The sequence below is a fragment of the Nasonia vitripennis genome, chromosome 4 (assembly GCF_009193385.2).
Source record: "Nasonia vitripennis strain AsymCx chromosome 4, Nvit_psr_1.1, whole genome shotgun sequence".
NCBI classification, from domain to species: Eukaryota; Metazoa; Arthropoda; class Insecta; order Hymenoptera; family Pteromalidae; genus Nasonia; species Nasonia vitripennis.
In genome coordinates, this window is record NC_045760.1 from 29,370,085 (window position 1) to 29,389,892 (window position 19,808).

Sequence of the window (19,808 nt, forward strand, 5' to 3'; positions counted from 1 at the left end):
AAATAAAAATATTTTAATTTTGTAAAAATATAGAAATTGAGTTTTGCAAAAATATGCAATGGAAAGGTTGTATTGAAAGAAGTGAAAAGGAAGGACATTCTGTAAATATCTATCTTTAGGAATAATACAATAATAAGCCATAAGCAGAAGTGTTGTATAATCCAGTAGAAGATTATCACAAGCCTTTTTGTGTTTTATAAATTTCATTTCATTGATAAACGATATTATTGCGAAGCAGTTTTAATTTTTTATAAAAATTCTCCTTTTGAATAGAATGTTTCTTTACTTAATATTATTTATAAACTTATAATGCGCATATATCTGGTGTTGTTCGGTGCATTTGTAGTAGCGGTAAAATTTTCTAATATTAAAAATATTGTACATTAAATTATAATACACGTAATACCAACAGAATTTAATTTTTCACATTTATTCTCTGAGTCTGGCCAATCTCTGAGTTAACTCGTCCTGTTCTTGGCTCACAGCAGTTGACGTACCAATGCTTCCCACTTGTCCTGATGGAAGCTCCATATTCAACTCCAAACTAGAAAGAAAAATAGATTCAATTTATTTTCATTGAATGTAACAATAAAAAATGTTAAAATTAACAATATTGCATACCCAGCTTCGTCAGCAACTTGTTGCATCAACAAATCAACCTCATTCTGAGGAACATTTGTCGTCGTGGTTTGGGACATGGCATTCTCCATGTACGAGCTTTGTACGTCCAAATCTTCAAATTGACTCTCAAACTTGTCCATGAGTCCGGAAATTTTTTCTAAATTCATGGACTTCATAGCAGCGTCCATAGCTTTAACAACTCCAGCCATCGACTGTGTAACTTTTCTAGTGGTCAACGCCGTTTGCACTCTACTGGCCACTGCGTCAACTCGTGCACTCATACGCAAGTAATTCAGAGCCTGGTTTTTTTGCCTGATTGCATTTTCTGCATGGATTTTTGCTCCTTCCATGTTTCCCTTCTGAATCGCCTTCTTCACCTTTGCCTTCTCCAGTTTCTCTTCTTTTTCGCATTTTTTTGAATTACGTTCCAACTCCTTAACAGCAAATTTGAGGTTGAAAAGATTTTCTGTACAATTGAGATATTAAGGAAAATAATAATTATAAAAACAAATCAAATAAACAAGCATAATATTATTGAACAAGGTTATTAATAATATTTGCAGTATTATTTCAAAGTTTTAAAAGGATACTCTCCATCTGAGAGACAGACATGGCTGATTGTTCGGCCCCCGTTGTGCTAGCTGTCAAGAGATAATCTCAAAGGTATAATGACTCTGCGTCTGCGTCGTCGTCGTCGCTTTAGATGTTGTCAACTTCGCAAAGTTGCAATTTCAATGCTATCAATAATATATAGCGTTATCCAGGGGTTCTTTATTACAAGAAACTCCGAAACGCATTTGGTTAAACTTTAGTTCATTCAAGGACAAGCCCTGTTTAAATAATCAGCAGTTATGATTCACAAGGCACAGTCGAGAAACTAATAAAGTATTACAAAATTATTTTCAACTCGTTCGAAAATACTGCTCCACGAGAAATAAATTATTACAGAAATTTTTGTGTTATTGACTCATCAGCTATCATATGCCACAACAGAAATGAGTAACACAGCTGATATACATCGTGTAGTACAATTTTAATTCGTCAGGTGGCGACACACGTACGTTTTTGGAACTGGTCTGTGTCCTGACAACGCACAGCACATACTGGAAAAATTTCGTACCTCTATACTTTTTACAAAGTGTAAAGTCAGAAAGAACGATGGTCCTCGGCGGTTCGTGAAGAAAAAAGTGCGTAAAATTTCGCAAGAGCATGAGTGTCAGGTAGTCATCTAATCGATGCGTCAATAAAGTCAGTCTAACTTTCCGCTAGTTGCGCAAGAATCTCCATAAAATCAGTCCGGTTTTTCGGTCTTAGGAACGAAAACTCGCATCAGGTAAGACTTTATAATTTCGTATGAATAATTATAGTGTAGACGATGATGATGATGATGATGACGACAGACGTGTGCTCACTGTTGGATGTTTCAAACGTTTGAGGCGTCGTAAGTTTACGTTTGAATAAAGTAATCAGTGTTAAATTTGCGTTAAATACGAAAATTACTGCTTAAATGCTTGATTCATTCGAAGTCATATAAAAAACAGCGCATATTCTTGTTGTTATCATCCATCTACTCCACTTTCACTTTTCTCAAGTCATCTGTCCTCAATTTGCCAATCATCATTCGTATTTTTGCTTATTTGCAGCAATAAAATGTGTACTGCAGCAAAGGAAAAGGTATTTGAAGACTTACATAATTATAAGAATCACAATTTTATATTATTAATTAACTCATTAAGATTTTTTTTTGCATTATGTAACGATAAAATAAGATAAGATACTTTGTCATAAATAAAACAGCTACCTAATGTTGGTTTAAGACAAACTTTTAAGTGCTGTAACTCTGTTTTTTTTTTATTTGTTGTTTGTTGCTTTCAATAATTAAAAGTGAATGCAATGTTTGGTGAATTTCTCACTTTTAATAAAATTAAAATTAATTTTACAGCACACAAAAAGACACAGCATGGGTCATACTTGCAAAAAACTAGCAATAGACATTGCTAAATGCATCTTCATCCAAATTCATTGGTTCATAGACTGCATTATAGAGTTCATCTTTAGTCTGTATTATGATACCAAAGTTCAAAGGGTTCCACCAGTCAGTAACAAACTACTGCTTGATAGCACTTTGGAATTAGCTAAAAAAATTAGGTAAAGAAATTTATTTATATTTATACATATAAGCTCTAAATGATTTCAATAACAATTTTTTTGTTTCCTAAATAGAGAGAAGAAAGTAACCGCAGAAGAAGTTGTGAAAGCTTGTATTGAAAGATGTAAAGAAGTAAATGGTTTATTGAATTCTGTTGTTGAGGATCGATATGAAGATGCCATCAAGCAAGCTAAAGAAGTTGATGTAATGCTGAAAGATGAAAAGTTAGATATTGAAGAACTAGAAAAAACAAAACCTTTGCTTGGGGTACCATTTACCACGAAAGAAAGCAATGAAGCGAAAGGTATTGAATTTTTTTCTCATCTAGTACAGATTTTTAGGTAAAATGTACAAAAAGAAATATCTGTTTTTTAGGAATGCTTCATTCAATGGGTACTTTGAGCAGAAAAGGTCACCGTTCAGATGAAGATGCAACTGTTATTGAAAATGTTAAGAAAGCTGGAGCAATTATTATTGGTAAAACCAATATTCCTGAATTGAATCAATGGATTGAATCCAGAAACAAAGTTTATGGCCAAACAAACAATCCATATAATACAACTCGTACAGTTGGTGGTAGTAGTGGAGGAGATGCATCAATTGTTGCTGCATGCGGTGTTCCATTTGCTGTTGGCAGCGATATTGGTGGCTCTGTAAGAATACCCTCTGCATGTAATGGAGTATTTGGATTGAAACCCAGTGAAGGTATATTTAACTGACTTGCGTCTTATAAAAATATATAGGTATTGTTAATCATAGGTGTCCCATATTTTTAGGTATGACTTCACTAAAAGGTATTGGTTTGAGAAAAAAGGTCTATGAAGATTCAATGGCTGAAGTTGGTCCACTTTGTAAAAAAGCTGAAGATTTAGAATTGCTAACTAAAATTCTGTCTGGCACATTTTTGAAAACTTCTTTAGATAACAGTTCTGTGAATCTCAAGGATTTGAATATTTTCTATCAAGAAAGCTCTGGAGATCTCAGAGCTAGTAAACTTAGTTCTGCAGCTTCTAAAGCTTTGTCAAAAGCAGTACGACATTTTGAGCAAGTTACTGGAAATGCAACAAAGGTGTGTTTTAAATATAAATTATACGTGAAGTAAAATTTTTAATTTTAACTTATCCTATTCTTCTTTGAAGGTAAAATTACCTGGTTCAGAGTACAGCTATCGTTTGTGGCGTTACTGGATGACCCAGGAAGATGCAGATTTCAAGACAGATTTAACAAATGGCAATGTAAGGCATATAAAGCTAAAACATAAATTCATAAAGCTGTAATCAAAAACATTTGAAATAATGACTTGTTATATGCAGGGGCGCACAAGTGCTGTAGCAGAAATTACTAAAATATTGAAAGGCAATAACGAAATCACATTGGCAGCTTTGTTGAAATTAATTGATCACGATATCTTTCCACAAGAAAAAGGAGAATGGGCTAGAGCTGTTACTAGTACAATGAAGGAGTATTTACTGGTACTAAAATTTTGCCGTTGAATTTCGTTTTTAAAGGTTGTTCTTAAAGATATAGATATGTTGTTAATAATGAACTTGTTATGTAGGAGAAGTTAAAAGACAACGGCGTATTACTGTATCCGACGTTCAACTCTGCAAGATATCATTATGCGTCATTTGTGAGTCCTTTCAGTTTTGGATATTGGGCTATTTTTAACGTACTAAAACTACCAGTTTGCCAAGTACCTATGGGTTTGGATGATAGTGGATTACCAGTAGGAGTCCAGGTAAATAATTTGTTTAAAATTTCTAGTTCTGTAATTTAAAAAGGTTGAAAATTAATTTTCTTTTCATTCTTACAGGTTGTTGCTGCTCCAAATAATGATAAACTATGCATAGCAGTAGCCAAAGAGTTGGAAAGGGTCTTTGGTGGATGGGTTCCACCATCATAAATCATCATTCGGTCATTAACTTATTTTTACTTTATTGTTATTAACATTTCAAGCTAAAAGCAAACGTTTTATAAATACAAGAGCCTAACAAACTTGATAATAATTATTTGTACAAATCATAGTAAAAAAGATGAAGAGTACACCTGTATCGTTCTAGATGAAAATAGGTGCTCAAATCCCATAATTCAACGAAACAATTTCGTATATGTATATGATAGCCAAGAATAGTTTTGATTTTAAAATATTTCAAAAATACAAAGCCTGATTTTCGCATAATGATTTTTATAACATTTCAATCGTAATTGTATGTACAAATTTTTGTTTAGCTATATCTGTATATAAGGTGTATGAAACTCAGAGAACGTAATTTATATGTGTTGGTATATGGGGAAAGTAAGATTCTTCACTTTCTGAATTCTATGTATACGATACATAAATAATAAATTTTTTATACTCTCAATGTTTCCCTGTAATAAATATTCTGTTTTATTTAAAACTTAAATTTTTCTACATTTATTTATGCTGATTTGAAATTTATAGATATATTATATATTATCGAGTGATAATGATTTCGTCTGCTATATCTGACAAATGCGCGGGTAGAGTGGGCAGATCAACAAACTTGTCGGTTTACGGGTTATACGCACGGTGCGTTGACGTGTTCGCAGAACATCTTATTACCTGGTTTTTTTTGTGATGCGGTCTTTAAATTGTGTTTAGTCTTCTTTTCATCGATCTGAAAACAAGAGGAGTCGTCAAAAATGGAAAAAAGTACAAAAATCCACAAGGAAAAGCGGCCGAAAGCCCAGCTAGATTCGCAAAATAACCTTCAAGGTTTGTGTGCCGTATGCTTTCGATTTAGCGGGAATACAAACCAAATGTTACTCTATCGTTTAATTTTCAGATATAAAAAATGCAGAACAATCGCCAAGTGTGCAAAAAGACGACTCGAAGGTAAGTAAATTAGGAGTTTTTTGAGGTTAAAACTTTTGAAAAGGTCTCGAAGAAAGCGTTGTTTGTAACAGGCCAATTCGGCAAAAGAGGACGTCAAAGAGGACACCGTGGATGGTTTAAAAAGTCAGCTCGAAACTTTGATGAATTCCTTAGCAGTATTATCAGCTGAAAAGTCAAAGATGGAAGCCACTTTCCAGAGTGAGAAAAAACAAATCAGGGGTGAACGCGAAGAAGTATGTATTATTGTGTCAATACGTGATGTTTAATCAGGATCAGAATTTGAAAGAACTTCTCTTTTATTTCGCAGTATGAAAGAGTTGTGAAAAATCTAAAAGATAAACTAAAACGTATCCAAGGCCATGCTATGTCAGAAGTGGAACATCTCAAGTACAAGTTGATTATGGAGCGACATGAGAGAGAAAAGGAACAGACGGAACATTCCACATTAACAAAGTAACTTTCAAATCATTCCACATTAATATCTATTGTAACTTTCTTGAATATAATGAGAAAATTCTATTACAGAGAATTACATAAAAAAGTTAACAGCGAGCAGAAAGCGAGGGAACATCTAGAGTTGCAGCTAAAAGAGCTGAAAAACTCTATTCCGAGCAAGTCTCAGAACAGAATTTTAGAAGCAGAACTTGATGTTTTAAAGAATAAATTAAAGCAGGCTGAAGCAGCAGCAAACGAAACTCCAGTAATGCTATTGAACCTTCAATCGGAAATGTCATCCATGAAAAAAAAGCACAGAAACGCTATTCTTGAGGTAGAAAAATGTCGCGATGAATTTTTTAATTACCTTACATTCCTTACACATGTTTGACTTACTTTGCAGGAGCAAAGAAGAGCAGCTCTAGCAGAGCAAGAAGCTAAAGCTTTGGCAGCCAGTCACGAGGCAAGAGTTGCTGGTTTAGAAGCTAGACTGGCAGAATTATCTGATATTGTTGGGGGATACGACAGGCTACGACAGCAAGATCAAAAGTCCATTCACAAGCTGAAGGATCAGTTGATCACTCTACAGAACAATAAAAAATCGGACAGATACGATAATCCTCAACAGTTAGCAGAAAAAATTAAAAGTCTCTATTTTCAACTAGTAGAATTAGACAAAAGTAGTTCGTGTACAAATGTTAAGGGTAATTACGTTCAATCGTTGAAAATTAATTTATTTTAATCAATGCATTAGCAGGTGTTGACGAATTATTAATTTTTTTAGATTTACTGAACAGCTTGAAGCTGTGTGATCAAAGCCAAGACTTTGTTTACAAAGAAAAGTACGAAGCGGTTCTTCAGGAGCTAGAAGAACTAAAAAGCCGTCCAGTTGCAAACGAAACACAGCAGCAAAATAACGAGACTGCTACCTCCAACAACGAAACCCAGCTGCACAGAGCAAAATCTCACAATAAAAATCTGGAAGAAAAATTGCGCATGCTAGTTTCCGAGATGTCGGAAAAGGAAAAAGAGTTTCAGAAGAAGCTCGAGAAGCAGCATCAGATTATGCAAGAACAGTATTCGAAAACTGAACAGTTGCTAGCTCAAAAGGACAGTGAATATCAGAATAAAATAGTCGCTTTGGAGCAGCAACTCCTCAGACAGCGCGAACGATCTCTGACTGTGATACAAGAAAAGGACAAGGAGATACAGATGCTGAAGTCATCCTTCGACGCGCTACTACCTAAGAAAAGTATTATGCTAGACGGAGGAGCTCAAAAGTTCAATTTACCATTGGCGAGACACGGCAGCGTGAAAAGCGAAGCTAACGATCTGGTGTCCGGCCTCATAACCATCGAGAATAATCCTCCTATGCTTTACTATACCCAAGAACTCGCTCGCAAGGAAGTTCAAATTTCCGGTTTACGGAAGCAAAATGTGCAATTGGAAACCTCGCTGCGCGACCTCGAGAGGAACTCTTTCCGCATAGCTGAAAAGCACGACGAGGACATTCAGAAATTGGAAACGCAGATAAAAAGGTATGCGCTATTTTTCACCTGCGAGTAAAATTGTAATAAACTAACTGGTGTATTTTTAACCGTAGACTGGAAGCATCGAAGTCGAGGGAAGGTGCAAATCTCGAATACCTCAAGAACGTCTTTATCAACTATCTGACGAGCCACGACTCGGCTCGCAAGCGTCACATGCTCAACGCGATATCCACAGTCTTGCGGTTCACGCCCGAGGAGAGCGAAAGAATCGCGAAGATCAAATGAGGAAGGGTTTTATTTTTTTAAATTTATATACGTACAAAAGAGACGGCACATATCTGTACAGCCTAAAATTTAAGGAACAATCTTGTGTGTTTGTATATATGTGTATAGATAATAGGATAAATAAATGTCTGTACATAGTGTATATACAAAACTAGAAGTCTACGTCTTATTGGAACATCAAAAGTCCAGCGAAGCAAAAAGCGGGCAAAAGATAACGGTGGCTGGATTTTACGATATCGTTGCCCGGCGATGCAGAAAAATGATCGACAGCGCGCAGAAATATACAAGTATACAGCACGAGCAGATATAAGTGAGACGGACGTGGAAGGATGAAACTCTATAAAGAGAAGGTGAATACGAGTGTGTCTATCCCGCCTTTCCAGGCCGCGCCAGTCGCTAGTGTTCACTGTATAGGTACAGCGTATGTATACGTGTATAAGTACAGCCGGACGAAGCAAGAGAGAGAGAGAGAGAGAGAGAGAGAGAAAGATCCGTGTCAATAAACTTGAATCTGGCACGACAAGCCGAGAGCGACAGCTCTCGTGCTGGTCTCTCTTCGCGTCGATCGACGTGTCCGGGTATCTCAGCTTCTTTATCTTCGTGTTTCTCTCTCCGTTCTTCTCTACGGACTTCGCAAGGGAAGAAAGGATATCCTCTCGTTTTGTTTCGTGTGCACCTCTCGCTCTCGTAGGTTTTCGAGATTCCAGTCTTGTGCGACGAGGCGACAGGTATATTATGCAATGCCATCGGAAGATTTTTTTCTTCTTCTCTCGCTCGGCGAGTGTATTGGTCAACGACGTCGGAATTTAATGGGATATTATGTAACGCCTTCGCGCGTCCAAGATGCTTGCAAGACGCTCGGCTCTCGGAATCCTTATGAATTATCGTTTAGAACAATTTTATACACTTATATTATCTTTAATAATTCTACACTCAAATTTGATTAACCACTCCTCAGAAATACATAATCACGTCAAATCAGCTCATCCGTACTTTTCCTCTGACATTCAACGCAAATATATATATATATATATATATATACACACACACACTGCAGCTCTCTTCTCACCGCTCACTCGCGCGCGTTTGCGTGTGTCCGGTTACATTCGGGTTATTGGGCTGTGCTCTCTCGGCGGAGAGCCGCACCTTGCGAGAGAGCTACAACATATAGTCCTGTGTGAATATGGGCTTGACATTGATAAAGCCGCGACTGCACTCGCGGTATAGATTTATGTATGCATTATACAGACGGCGGTACATCGCGTCGAAGCGATTTTTTTTGTTTGCCTGATTTTCTCACGCTCAATTTGGAGAAAAAAAAAAAAGCATCGTTACGCGCACTCGACGCAAGACGAGTAGATTTAGGCAACGTACGTAGAAAGTCAGTAGAGAGCGTTGCCTTCTTTTCTGGAAGCTCGACAATGCCGCGTAATCTCAGTCCGATAACCGGACGAAAAAATTAACATTTTTATCGATCCAGCTGCGAGTTCACGTCTGCAGTTCCGGGAGTACAAGTGTAGAGTTGCTCGTTTGTTTATAGAAAGATTAACAATAAAAGTATCGCAGAGGGATCGTTATAAGCTTGTATCGAAGGTGAATTCTTAACGCCGAAATTTTCTCGGGGATCCGCTTGCAGCACAGCTACCATACAGAGCATGAACGAGAGGGAGCTTTCTATTGACCCAATAGCTATCGTCGAATATCCTGTATATCATTGAGCGGAGAACGAACTGTTTCGGAGCGTCTTTTATTCTTCCTTTCAGCGGCTTCTTTGTGTGTGTGTGTGTTTTATATGGGTTTCAACTTTTAAACGTTACTTAACTCGCGTTCTAGTGCAAAAAGCTTTTGAGTTGCGTTTTTAATTTTTTTTTTTTTTTCAAACGAGAACGAAATGAATTTCAAAACAATTTACCCATCGCGGAACTAATCTACTTTCGATTGCTTTGTTGCGCACCTGCGACTTAGAACTAAACGTTCGTTACATGTGTGTGTGTGTGTGTGTGTACCAAGGACGGTGATGTTAGTAGCTCTTTTTTGTCGTCTCTCTGTGTAAATCCAGGATGTGTTAAGTAATGCAATAGTACGTCTCATGCATTATTCATTCCCGCGTGGATCTCCATTTCGACGATGGTATACGGGGTTTAATCATTTTCGTTAATACACTATTGTATGATTTTCACGTAAATAACCGCGATAAATTCACTCCGAGATCGAAGCTCCGGGATACGGGATGTATAAGCAAAAGAGTCTGGAATAATCTCCGAAAATGCAAATGAGCGTATAGAGTAAAATCTTTGAATTTTTTTTTCTCATCCAATCATGCAAATCTCATATTTTTAATTTAAGAAACCGCGCGTATAGTTGGGTACACGATGCTCTCGAAAAATTCGTTAAACGCCGTCATTCCCATTTCCAGAAGCTCGTGACGTTAAAACCGAACCGAACCGAACGTCATCAGTGATCGTTATCCTCCGACTAAGAAAACACGTTCCTATACATTAGTTATCTCGCGTAATAAAACTCATTTCCAGCAATGTCAATCCTCTCGATTTCTAATCAACCGTGTCCCAATATACAGGTCCATTACAAACCAGCATCAGCTTCGCGCCAAAGTATGTCGTCGTATATATAACAAAGCCTGAGATCGAACCCGGACGTCTTTCACCGGATGTTGAATAGGACGTGCGCTCGAAATTCAAAATCGAGGATGATCCGCCTTTGCCTTTCCCACGGCACACACACACACGCGCGCGCGACTGACTCTCTCTTTTTCTGCTCTTCCTTTTCAACGCACGCGAGTAAGTGAGTATTATCGCGGACTCGTGCTGCGCCGACGATATGTATCCCCGAAAAATCGTGATCCTCTCGACTGCACGCTTCGGAGAGTACACGTATGCGAGAGCTTTTATCTGATGGCTGCATAGTCGTGAAAAGAAACGTCCTGGAATTTTATTGGTGCAAACACACACATACACACACACGACTCTCGTAGTAAGTATATACCGAGTTTCGGAGACGATCTCGGCTGTAGACGGACTGACCTTTGACGAGGTGAATGGCCTAGTTATTACACGCACGGATTTATGCAGATTCGTGGGATTTCAAGCTTCGATTACCTGCACGTGAAAAAAATAATATTTGTTTACAAATTGTATCAGCCGCATACGACCTCAAAAAGAAAAACCAATCCGGTTATGTATACTTATATACCGCAGCTATATATATACACACACACACACAGTCGACACGTGCGCTGCAACGCTATCAGTAGCGGCGTTTAGCGTCAATGTTTACAAGCCGGCTTTTTTCCTCGTGTATAATCGACGTCCTTGGCAAATAACTTCTTCTTCTTCTTCGCGAATCCCATATCTGCAAAAAAAAAAAAAAAAAAAAAAAAAAACGGGTTGTAATATATAATTTGTGTGATAGGTGACTTTGGCAGAATAAGAGGGCCGCGCGCACAAAGTCGGCGTTTATATGACACATTAAAATGTTAATCCCTCTCACGGCCCACCCGGTCGGAAATACCACACCGAATATTCCTTCAGATGCGTATATAGTAGATATACATTATTATCGTAATAAAAAGGAGAAGCACACTCTAAACATCTATACTCTAATCGAGTCCTCTCGTACATACTGCGCAAGGAGTAAGCTCTGAAAAAGGCGAGAAACGCTCGTGCACGCGAGCTCTCCCCTCGCACATTCTGAAGAAAGAGAGTCTCTCGCGTATATGTGTGTGCGTTTGAAGACCACGTGGGCTGAGAGAGGAATATGCGTGCGAGTTGACCGGCGCATCCGGGATCACTGATCACTCGTTTCTTATGGTCTGTGCAGTGTGTATATATCTATAGAGGTTCTTTCTCCTCTTCTGCGTCTGTGCAGCGGTTAGGTTCGCGTGGACGAGGGGTTATTCGCTCTTTCTCTTTATCGCGGCGAATACCTGCTGCCGCTGTTGTTGTTGTTGTTGTTGTTGGGCGCCTTTCTCTCTCGTGCGAATGATGAATTCTACAAATTCTCCTTTTTCCTGCAACTGCACGACGAATGCTTATTTCTATATACTGCAGCCTACCGAGTTCCAGCTTAGTGTGTCATCCATTGTGTGTGTGTGTAGTAGCTCTTCGCCAGCAGAGAGGTCAACTGTGTTGATGTTATCACGCGCGCGCGGCGTCGACGAGGGGAAAAAAAAAACGATCCTACATCCTCTCCGTGTAATAATATATGCATCGCCACGCGCCTTCCACATCCTCACGGTGATATCCAAGGCGAGATCTTAATTGACACGTGAGTTTTTTTTTCTCTCTCTCTGCCCCGCCAAAACTGCTATTTCCGTCTAGGCTCTCGACTCATCTCTCTTGCAGAGATTTATCGAAGCAGACGCGTCCCTGTTTAAGAAATTCGTTGTATTAGAATAAGAGATAACAAGAAGCACGAACCCGGAAGCCGTTTATACGTGTGACGACGACCGAGGATCTCTCGAGCCAAGATATACTATCTGCGTTCGATTCTTCTATTCCACTATTTTTCCCCCTTCGTATACCTATATATATTATAGCATATAGAGACAAGTGCACGACGCGCGAGTTTACGATCTTGTACGGAGAGCAGACGACGCGCAAAAAGCGGCAGTGTTGTTATTCTCGAAACTCGGTATACGGGGCGGCGGAAAAACGCGCCGCAACTTGTAATCCAGCGCGGGCGCCAGACTCGTCGTTAAAAGAGGGAACTGATTTTTAGGACCGAAATGTGTATACCTTTGAAGCTTCTCGAAAGGAGCTCTATCGGGCAGGTGTAAAAAGTGGCGTTGTTATTCTCGTGTAAAGTCGAGGCACGAAAAGGATCTTCGAGAGAAAGAGCTTCTTTTGGCGAGAGCGCCTTGACACGGATTCTCGCAGCTCATATATACACCTATGTGGCCATCGTGACGCGGCTGTAATGTGCATAACACACGCGGGCGAATGTTATTCAAAAACGTGTAAAATCGTTCGCAGCGAACGAACAATAACACACACACACACACACGCGTCGTCCGCGAGAGGTGCGGCGATAAAGCGTCGCGCGCGGCCTACTTGTTTTTCGACTGCTTATAATTGGCCCGTTCTTACGTAACACGTATACTCTCAACTACCCGCACACATACTCTCGATGCATTACAATATCCGTGAAAGAAGCGCATTTATCACGAAGCAAGCATCATCGGCCGTAGAAAGAAGCCCGTATAATAACGAGAGAGAGAGAGTATCTCTCGACCTGCAACCCGCCCCCGCTTTTATGAATGAGAATACCTGCATCAACGCGCGATTTTCGATATCTCTCGTACCTACTGTACATACGCGTATATTATACCTGTGCGCGAAACGAGAGAGTCGCCTTTTTTTTTTATCGGCTCGTTATATCGTGCTGTACACAATGTGTGCAAAGGTATAGGCTGCTAAACCGGATCCTCGTTATATATATATATATATATATATATATACACACACCGGCGCTGCAGCGTATATTGGCCGGTGCGTAAAAATCTTCTGGGGGACGCTGCAGCGGCCTGTATATATATACTTCTGATGAAAATCGTCGAGCTATATTTCTGCGTAAAGAGCCGCACCGAGGAATAAGTATCAGACTTTAGCAAAAAGAGCGATTACTGCACTCCAAACGACTCGTCATCATAATCATCGTCCGCGAGAACCGCAGACGACTGTGTATACTCTCCTTCCAATAAGAGTCTCTACAGAGCGAGTGTATCCCTTTCTGCCGATCCGCCTCTACTCGGCCGTAAATCGAAATTAAGGGCTGCCATAAAACTCGCTCGATGTCCGGCGTCTGTCTATATAGATTCCCCTGGCGCCTGCATCGGACGATTCCCGCAATTTTTCTCCCCCCCCCAACCCCCCGTATAGGATCGGCGCTTTCACTACGACGACGACGAGGCCTCGATTTCTCTGCGGTATATACTCGCGCCGATCCCGGATGCCTGTATACCTATATATACACGCTTCATCCCACGGTGGCAGCTCTTGTTATTCCCGTTTCGATTTCTGCATTATTTAGATCCGGCGGGCGCACGAATTGGAGCAGGTCCGGGTTTTCGAAATTCGTAAGTATATATATGATACTGTGCAGCAGCGGCGGCGACTCATCTTCGTCGACGTCGCTTGGAGAAGTCTCCCACTCCTCCAGTCCATGTGTGTGTGTGTGTGAGAATCATTATATATAGAGAGAACAGTCGGTGGGGGAGCGGTTTCTCTCTTCGCCGTGTGACGTCGACTCTCCGCGGTTCGGTTCCCTCTCTCTGGCTCTGTGTGTGTGTGTGTGTGTGTGCAAAGAGAGAAGAGCTGCCCATTCACAGAGCAGTGCCGACAGTTGACGAGCGCACGGCACCGCGACTGGACGGTTCGCCGCTGTTGCCGCTTTAGTTTATAACCACAAAACACGCGGTGCAGTGCTTACCTATAAAAAATCAAACACACCTAGTGTCGCGCGACTCCTGGCGATGAGGACCCTCGCGAGTGCGGGTAAGCGGATGTACGCCGCGTAGAGCACACCGAACGAGGGGGAGAAAAGAGGCGAGGCTGTGCGTGTGCGTGCGAAGGAGGCGTATAAAGAAAGAAGAGGAGTCTTGTAATACTCCGCGGCGGAGGAGAAGAAGCTGCAGCGACGAGGCTATGCTCGAGTTTCTCCGCGGCACATCCGCCGGGGCTTCGAGCGCCCGCGAAAGTGTTGTCCGTTGTTGTTGTCGTTGTTGTTATCGGTGCTGCTGTTGATGGTGCAGTTTCGAGGAATCACGCTCAGGAACGACGCCAAGTGCCAACGGCTAGACATGACGATCACCGGAAAGGTGAGCACTATAGTGTAAACATCACGGATAATATACGTAACTGTAAAAGAAACTGGGTCAGAATCGTCGATTTTCAACGCGGCCAGATCCGGAATCGCACAAGTAGCGTGTTTTCATCTCCGCGCACTTGTTGCGCTCTCCGATCACCCGACTCTCGGACCCACACACACTGTGTTTTGATAAACTCCCCACGGAAGTTTATCGGGCATGCAATTATACACGCGCGCGAAGAGGATAAAAGAGCGAATACGCCGAGAGAGAAAGAGCATTGCGTGTGACGTAAAACTCTCAGGGGCCGCGACGAGACCGCGACGAAACGAACAGGAGTTTTTTTTTTGCGCGCGCGATGGATATGCAGCCGATTAGAGGATTCGTTTTAGCGATAAGGTCAGCTCCGGGTCAGGGACCCCTTAATGAAACGCGCCGCGGCGGCGCTGTTTTGTAATAGTAAATAACGAAACCCGCCGGGATAGTCGTTATACACACACAGGTGTGTATGGATTATTCTCGCGATAAGAGAGAATACGCTCTTATATAGCCGATACAAAATCGCGCAGAGATCCAGAATTATGCGCAGCTCACAGCTGAGAGAGTTGCGTGAATTTTTATGGTAAACAGGCAGATAACGTTGCGATCCGAGAGGATATGGAATTTCGCGCTTACAAATAGCGGACTCGGACGCAGTTTATCCAAGTGCATCTTCGTTAAAATTTACATAAACGCGACTATTTATCACCGAGTCATCCACCTCTGTACAGACGTACGCACAATCTCAGCGCGAGCGATCGATTCTCGTCGTACGTCAAAATTTTCGCGCAAACACGATCCAACCAAGACGGTTGCGCAACGGCAAACGTCGCCTATATGCAGTTTCGCAGGAGAGAAAGCAGCTGTATACAGAAGAGCGCATACACGCACCTGTTTCCCGCGCGGGGTCCCGCTACTTTCACCGCGCGCTGCAGATAGATCCGCTTCTCTCGTCTCTCTAAGCCTCTGCGCTGTATATACTTCGTTCCAGGAACGACTACACTGCGCTCTATACCTATAGAGCTGTAGGTGCGAGCGAGCGGACGCTCCTTTTTCCGCGCGACTATTCCTCGATACATTATACGCGCCGACCAGTGGAAACTCGTTCTCGCGACGCGTGTAACGTGTAAGCGGCGCGCATTCCTTGGCGCTTTTTTTTTTTTTTTCTTTTCTTTTCTTTTCATGCGCTGCTCCGAGAGCGAGACTGTTTTCCCTTTTTTCCCCTCGGGTTTTCACCGCGCGCGCTTGTATATTTAAACGTTTAAGCGTTTTTATTATTCTTTACAACTCGAAGCGGGCCGCGCCTTTTAAAGAGGGAAATTTTTATTAATCGAGCTAAAAATAAAAGACAAGCATAACAATAAAGAAGGTCGTCTATGCGTGTTCCAGAAGTACGTGGACTGTTCGGTACTGAGCAGTAGTGCCGGTGGAGTAGCCGAGGCCGAGGACTCGTCGTACGACAGTGACTACGAGGCCGGTGACTCGTCGCCTACGCCGTCGCCTCAACATCATCAGCATCATCGGCGTCGTTCGTCCAGGAGACGACGTAGCACCGCGACGACGCTTCAACAACACTCGGACGTCTCGAGAACCAGCTCTGACACACTGGCTGCCGAGTTTGCCGAGTATGTCACTGTTCACGGAGCCAATGCCACGAGTCAGACGCCTGGTAAGGAGAAGGATGTCTTTTTTTAAAGAGATTCAGGGTCGGTGATTTAGACGAAGGTCACAGGTGTATTTTTAGCCACTTGACCGTAAAATTTACTCGTTTCTTAATTTTTTACTAATCCAAACAGCCCTTCCAACAGGCTACACTGCCCGAGTGGAGTTCGCCCTGAAGCTCGGCTACACGGAGCGACTCGTGCAAACGGCTCTACAAAAGCTCGGCCCCGAGCCAGCTCAGAACGAGCTACTAGCCGAGCTGATCAGACTAGGCTCCGGACCCGGTTGCAAGCATGCCGACACGATCCCGGACGATCTGGCCGAAGCTCTGCTGCCCGACTCCGAAAGTCAGCTGAGCCAGCTGGACGTCAAGAGTCAAACGGAGGAGACAACCACGACAAGCCTGAGGCCGATCGTCATCGACGGCAGCAACGTCGCCATGAGCCACGGCAACAAGGAGGTGTTCTCCTGTCGCGGCATTCGCATCTGCGTCGACTGGTTCCGAGCCCGAGGGCACCGCGAGATCACCGTATTCGTGCCCAAGTGGCGCAAGGAGGCCTCGAGACCCGACAATCCCGTCGTCGAGCAGGAGATCCTCGGAGAGCTCGAACGCGAGAGGCTCCTCGTATTCACGCCGTCCAGGTAAGCGTGTTGAATGTGCAGGATATGCGAGGAGTTTGCTAAACGAGTTGATTTCGTTGTACAGGCTCGTCGGAGGCAAGCGAATGGTGTGCTACGACGACCGCTACATCCTGAGGCTGGCTGCAGAGGTGGACGGCGTCGTCGTGAGCAACGACAACTATCGGGACCTCGCACAGGAGAGCCCGGAGTTTCGCAAGGTCGTGGAAGAGCGTATCCTCATGTACAGCTTCGTAAACGATCGGTTCATGCCGCCGGATGACCCACTCGGAAGGAGCGGACCTACCCTCGACAACTTTCTCAAACTCGGGCCGCGGCGAGCCGAGCCCGTACCGCCCTGTCCATACGCCAAGGTGGTGATTTTTAACGAATTAGTGAGCGAGTCGGAACGAATGAATTTATTTATAAAAATGAAATTTATTGCAGAAGTGCACCTACGGCAACAAGTGCAAGTTCCGGCACCCGGAGCGCGGACCGCATCCGCACAAATCCGTGACGGAGCGCTTAGTCGAGCACGCCCAGCGTCAGCTGCAAGCTCGCGGACCAAGTCTCAGCTTGCCTCTGCAGCAGCAACAAACTCACCGTCAGCACAAGTCATTGGCAAAGACGCAGTCCTGGGCTGCAGCCGATTCCTCGGCCTACGCGAGCTCCGTGCTCAAGAGCAGGTCCGAGGAGAACGTCGGCGGCGCCGATTACGTTCACTCGGTCACCCCGACTCAGAATAACCAAGGTGTGCATTCTAGAAAAAAGACTATAATTTAGTCGTGCAGTTTTCACGATAACGATCGCTGAATTTTCATCGGTAGGTTATCCGTCGTCGCTGGGCTGGGTAGCGCCGAGGGTGTCAAATCCCGAGCCGGAGCCAGCTAACATGCACAGGAAGCTACAGCGACAGTTGACGCTCAATCCCAGCTGTGATCCTAGGATTAATCAGCTGCGCAGATATCACCAACAGCAGATGCCGCAGTGTCATCCAAACCAGTCAAACGTCGTTCCGTTGCAAAATAGGCAGCTCACAAGACTGGCCAGTAACGAATCCTCCTACCCTGTCTCGATGAGGTACGTGTCGTACAGAAGTTCATTAGCACTGATATGCAATACATTGAGTTAACGAAATAACATCCGAAATTTCAGCTGGGGCCTACAGCAGCAACGTCAACCTCGTCACCAGCACGTGACGCGCATAGCCTCGGCACCAGACTCGTATCGAGCCTGGCCGCCGCGAGCTGGCAACAGCACTAGTAACGGCGTCGCGATGGGACCACCGATAATGTCCGGCCAGCGACTCGGTGCCTCGGACACACAGCTGAACATCGCATCGAGCTGGCCGTCGCCTCCTCAGCAGCAACAACAGCAGGAAGCCACTCGACGACATCTCCACTATCATTTGGCAAACATCTTTCCCGATGAGCAAGTTCGGGCAGCCATGGCTCTACATCCCCACGAGACCGATCCACAGCAGATCTGCGCTGCCATTCTCACGATGTTCCCGAAAATGTAAATTCTAAAAGAAAAAAAATGCCTCAAGAGGGGTATTGCAAAGCTGGCTTGCTGTCTCTTGTACAGCACTGCGAAAAATTAGATAATGCGCTCTCCGTGAGAGTAACACGTGCATCATGATGAATCGATGCTCTAATTGCTTAGAACGCGCGATTTATCGAAGAATTATCGTTCGACGTTTGTGTGATCGAACGCTATGTAAAAACGATTAAATGTAACCAAGGTCAGTTTGGAAAACGCAGTGGCATCAGCGAGTTGAGTAGACAGGTCCGATTCTCCATCGAGAATTGCGGTCTTGTTGACAAACTGCACAACCGAGCAATGCTTTTTTTCACCAGCTAGCTAAAGTAGCCAGCGCAGTGAAGAATAAAGCCATTGCAGCCGAAAAAATATCGGTTATATGTCGGTTGAATGGGCAACTTATTTTCCTTTGTTTATTGTATAGGCATTCGTATGTACAACGTAAACTTGCATACGAAGCATGCAAGTGGATAATTTTATTATTGTAAATTTGCCAAAGTTCACCCGCATAGAGCAAGAATCGGCTATTAGGGCATTACAATGGGATTTAAGCATTTCAATATATATTTTCATTAAACTTTGTAGAACTGTAAGATTTGCTTTATTTTCTCTGTACTGTTGAAAGTCACACATGGTAGATGATAAAATATTGGCATTATGCGTGACTCACATTGAGCCTAGTAATATCAAGACGATTTCACTGAATCAACATCATTTCATGGCATTTTATTTAGTTTTATCATAAGCATTCATATTAACGTATACAATTGTTTTTATCTTTTATTATTTGCATTCACAATGTTGTTTTATTTCCAAAGATTATGCGTATTTATACTTTTTCAGTCGATACTTTTGCGTACGCTTTTGATTGTATTAAAATTGACCTGCAAAATCCACTGTGCACTTTAGTGGCTGTGAATTTTAAAAGAGACCTAGTATTTCGTTTGCCAAATATTTAAGAGATTTGACGCCAATGTATTCTACGCCTACCATACCGTATAAAATAGAACATATGCTAAAAATAATGCAATTTACGACACGAGATATTCTTTCAATCTGAACTTGATGCGAGAATTTCTATCGACTGAAATATTATAAGAATGTTTTAAATATTTTTCGGTGCATTTCTAGAGTAATATTTAAACGTTTAGATGTAATTATTGTACACTGTAAGAGAATTTGTTATCGATGGATTAAACACATTTTATAAAACAAAAGCATTGTTCACATACTATCACCCTATCAAAATGAGGAGGTTTAAGTCGTTATCGGTGAATCATTGAAAGA

At 42.3% G+C, this 19,808-nt stretch overlaps 4 protein-coding genes and 1 long non-coding RNA gene across 14 annotated transcripts; 3 read left to right on the plus strand and 2 right to left on the minus strand.

Annotated features, from left to right (window-relative positions):
• Nucleotides 1-97: 97 nt before the first annotated feature.
• Nucleotides 98-2,751, minus strand: LOC100115037 (charged multivesicular body protein 1b). Its single transcript, XM_001607900.6, has 3 exons — nt 1,212-2,751; nt 622-1,087; nt 98-544 (listed from the first exon to the last, which is right to left on the minus strand). The coding sequence occupies exons 1-3, from the start codon at nt 1,231-1,233 to the stop codon at nt 430-432; spliced, it is 603 nt and encodes a 200-aa protein (XP_001607950.1). The 5' UTR covers nt 1,234-2,751; the 3' UTR covers nt 98-429.
• Nucleotides 1,601-5,175, plus strand: LOC100123543 (fatty-acid amide hydrolase 2). 4 transcript variants are annotated; one of them, XM_031930677.2, is made up of 10 exons: nt 1,601-1,954; nt 2,265-2,295; nt 2,564-2,769; nt 2,845-3,074; nt 3,146-3,475; nt 3,547-3,839; nt 3,910-4,005; nt 4,084-4,242; nt 4,329-4,508; nt 4,584-5,175. In XM_031930677.2, the coding sequence occupies exons 2-10, from the start codon at nt 2,272-2,274 to the stop codon at nt 4,671-4,673; spliced, it is 1,608 nt and encodes a 535-aa protein (XP_031786537.1). In that variant the 5' UTR covers nt 1,601-1,954; nt 2,265-2,271; the 3' UTR covers nt 4,674-5,175. The 4 variants fall into 4 exon arrangements, with proteins under 4 accessions (XP_031786537.1, XP_016845334.1, XP_016845335.1 ...); XM_003428160.5 differs by lacking the exon at nt 1,601-1,954 and adding an exon at nt 1,985-2,062; XM_016989845.3 differs by lacking the exon at nt 2,265-2,295 and having other exon boundaries at nt 1,699-1,954.
• On the plus strand, nt 5,175-7,988 carry LOC100123541 (GRIP and coiled-coil domain-containing protein 1). Its single transcript, XM_001607138.6, has 8 exons — nt 5,175-5,507; nt 5,578-5,627; nt 5,699-5,860; nt 5,935-6,080; nt 6,153-6,396; nt 6,466-6,766; nt 6,847-7,600; nt 7,666-7,988. The coding sequence occupies exons 1-8, from the start codon at nt 5,435-5,437 to the stop codon at nt 7,835-7,837; spliced, it is 1,902 nt and encodes a 633-aa protein (XP_001607188.1). The 5' UTR covers nt 5,175-5,434; the 3' UTR covers nt 7,838-7,988.
• LOC100123533 (ribonuclease ZC3H12A) lies at nt 7,988-19,738 on the plus strand. 7 transcript variants are annotated; one of them, XM_031930675.2, is made up of 7 exons: nt 7,988-8,187; nt 16,089-16,368; nt 16,496-17,003; nt 17,068-17,353; nt 17,427-17,730; nt 17,807-18,059; nt 18,135-19,738. In XM_031930675.2, the coding sequence occupies exons 1-7, from the start codon at nt 8,167-8,169 to the stop codon at nt 18,499-18,501; spliced, it is 2,019 nt and encodes a 672-aa protein (XP_031786535.1). In that variant the 5' UTR covers nt 7,988-8,166; the 3' UTR covers nt 18,502-19,738. The 7 variants fall into 7 exon arrangements, with proteins under 7 accessions (XP_031786535.1, XP_031786532.1, XP_031786533.1 ...); XM_031930672.1 differs by lacking the exon at nt 7,988-8,187 and adding an exon at nt 13,487-13,931; XM_031930673.1 differs by lacking the exon at nt 7,988-8,187 and adding an exon at nt 13,632-13,931 and having other exon boundaries at nt 16,508-17,003.
• On the minus strand, nt 8,740-12,562 carry LOC103317753. Its single transcript, XR_004227709.1, has 2 exons — nt 11,781-12,562; nt 8,740-11,206 (listed from the first exon to the last, which is right to left on the minus strand). It is a non-coding gene; the product is annotated as an uncharacterized LOC103317753 (long non-coding RNA).
• Nucleotides 19,739-19,808: the final 70 nt, after the last annotated feature.

Coding starts and splice junctions, on each gene's coding strand:
- LOC100123543 (XM_003428160.5), top strand. CDS start 2,040: ATGTTTCAAACGTTTGAGGCGTC. Junction 2,770..2,844: donor GAATTAGCTAAAAAAATTAG/GTAAAGAAATTT, acceptor TTTCCTAAATAG/AGAGAAGAAAGTAACCGCAG. Junction 4,243..4,328: donor CAATGAAGGAGTATTTACTG/GTACTAAAATTT, acceptor CTTGTTATGTAG/GAGAAGTTAAAAGACAACGG.
- LOC100123533 (XM_031930672.1), top strand. CDS start 13,647: ATGTCCGGCGTCTGTCTATATAGATTCCCCTGGCGCCTGCATCGGACG. Junction 17,004..17,067: donor CTCGTATTCACGCCGTCCAG/GTAAGCGTGTTG, acceptor TTCGTTGTACAG/GCTCGTCGGAGGCAAGCGAA. Junction 17,731..17,806: donor CCCGACTCAGAATAACCAAG/GTGTGCATTCTA, acceptor TTTCATCGGTAG/GTTATCCGTCGTCGCTGGGC.
- LOC100123541 (XM_001607138.6), top strand. CDS start 5,435: ATGGAAAAAAGTACAAAAATCCACAAGGAAAAGCGGCCGAAAGCCCAG. Junction 6,081..6,152: donor GAACATTCCACATTAACAAA/GTAACTTTCAAA, acceptor ATTCTATTACAG/AGAATTACATAAAAAAGTTA. Junction 7,601..7,665: donor TTGGAAACGCAGATAAAAAG/GTATGCGCTATT, acceptor TTTTAACCGTAG/ACTGGAAGCATCGAAGTCGA.
- LOC100115037 (XM_001607900.6), bottom strand. CDS start 1,233: ATGTCTGTCTCTCAGATGGAGA. Junction 1,088..1,211: donor GTCTGTCTCTCAGATGGAGA/GTATCCTTTTAA, acceptor TCAATTGTACAG/AAAATCTTTTCAACCTCAAA. Junction 545..621: donor CAAGTTGCTGACGAAGCTGG/GTATGCAATATT, acceptor TTTTCTTTCTAG/TTTGGAGTTGAATATGGAGC.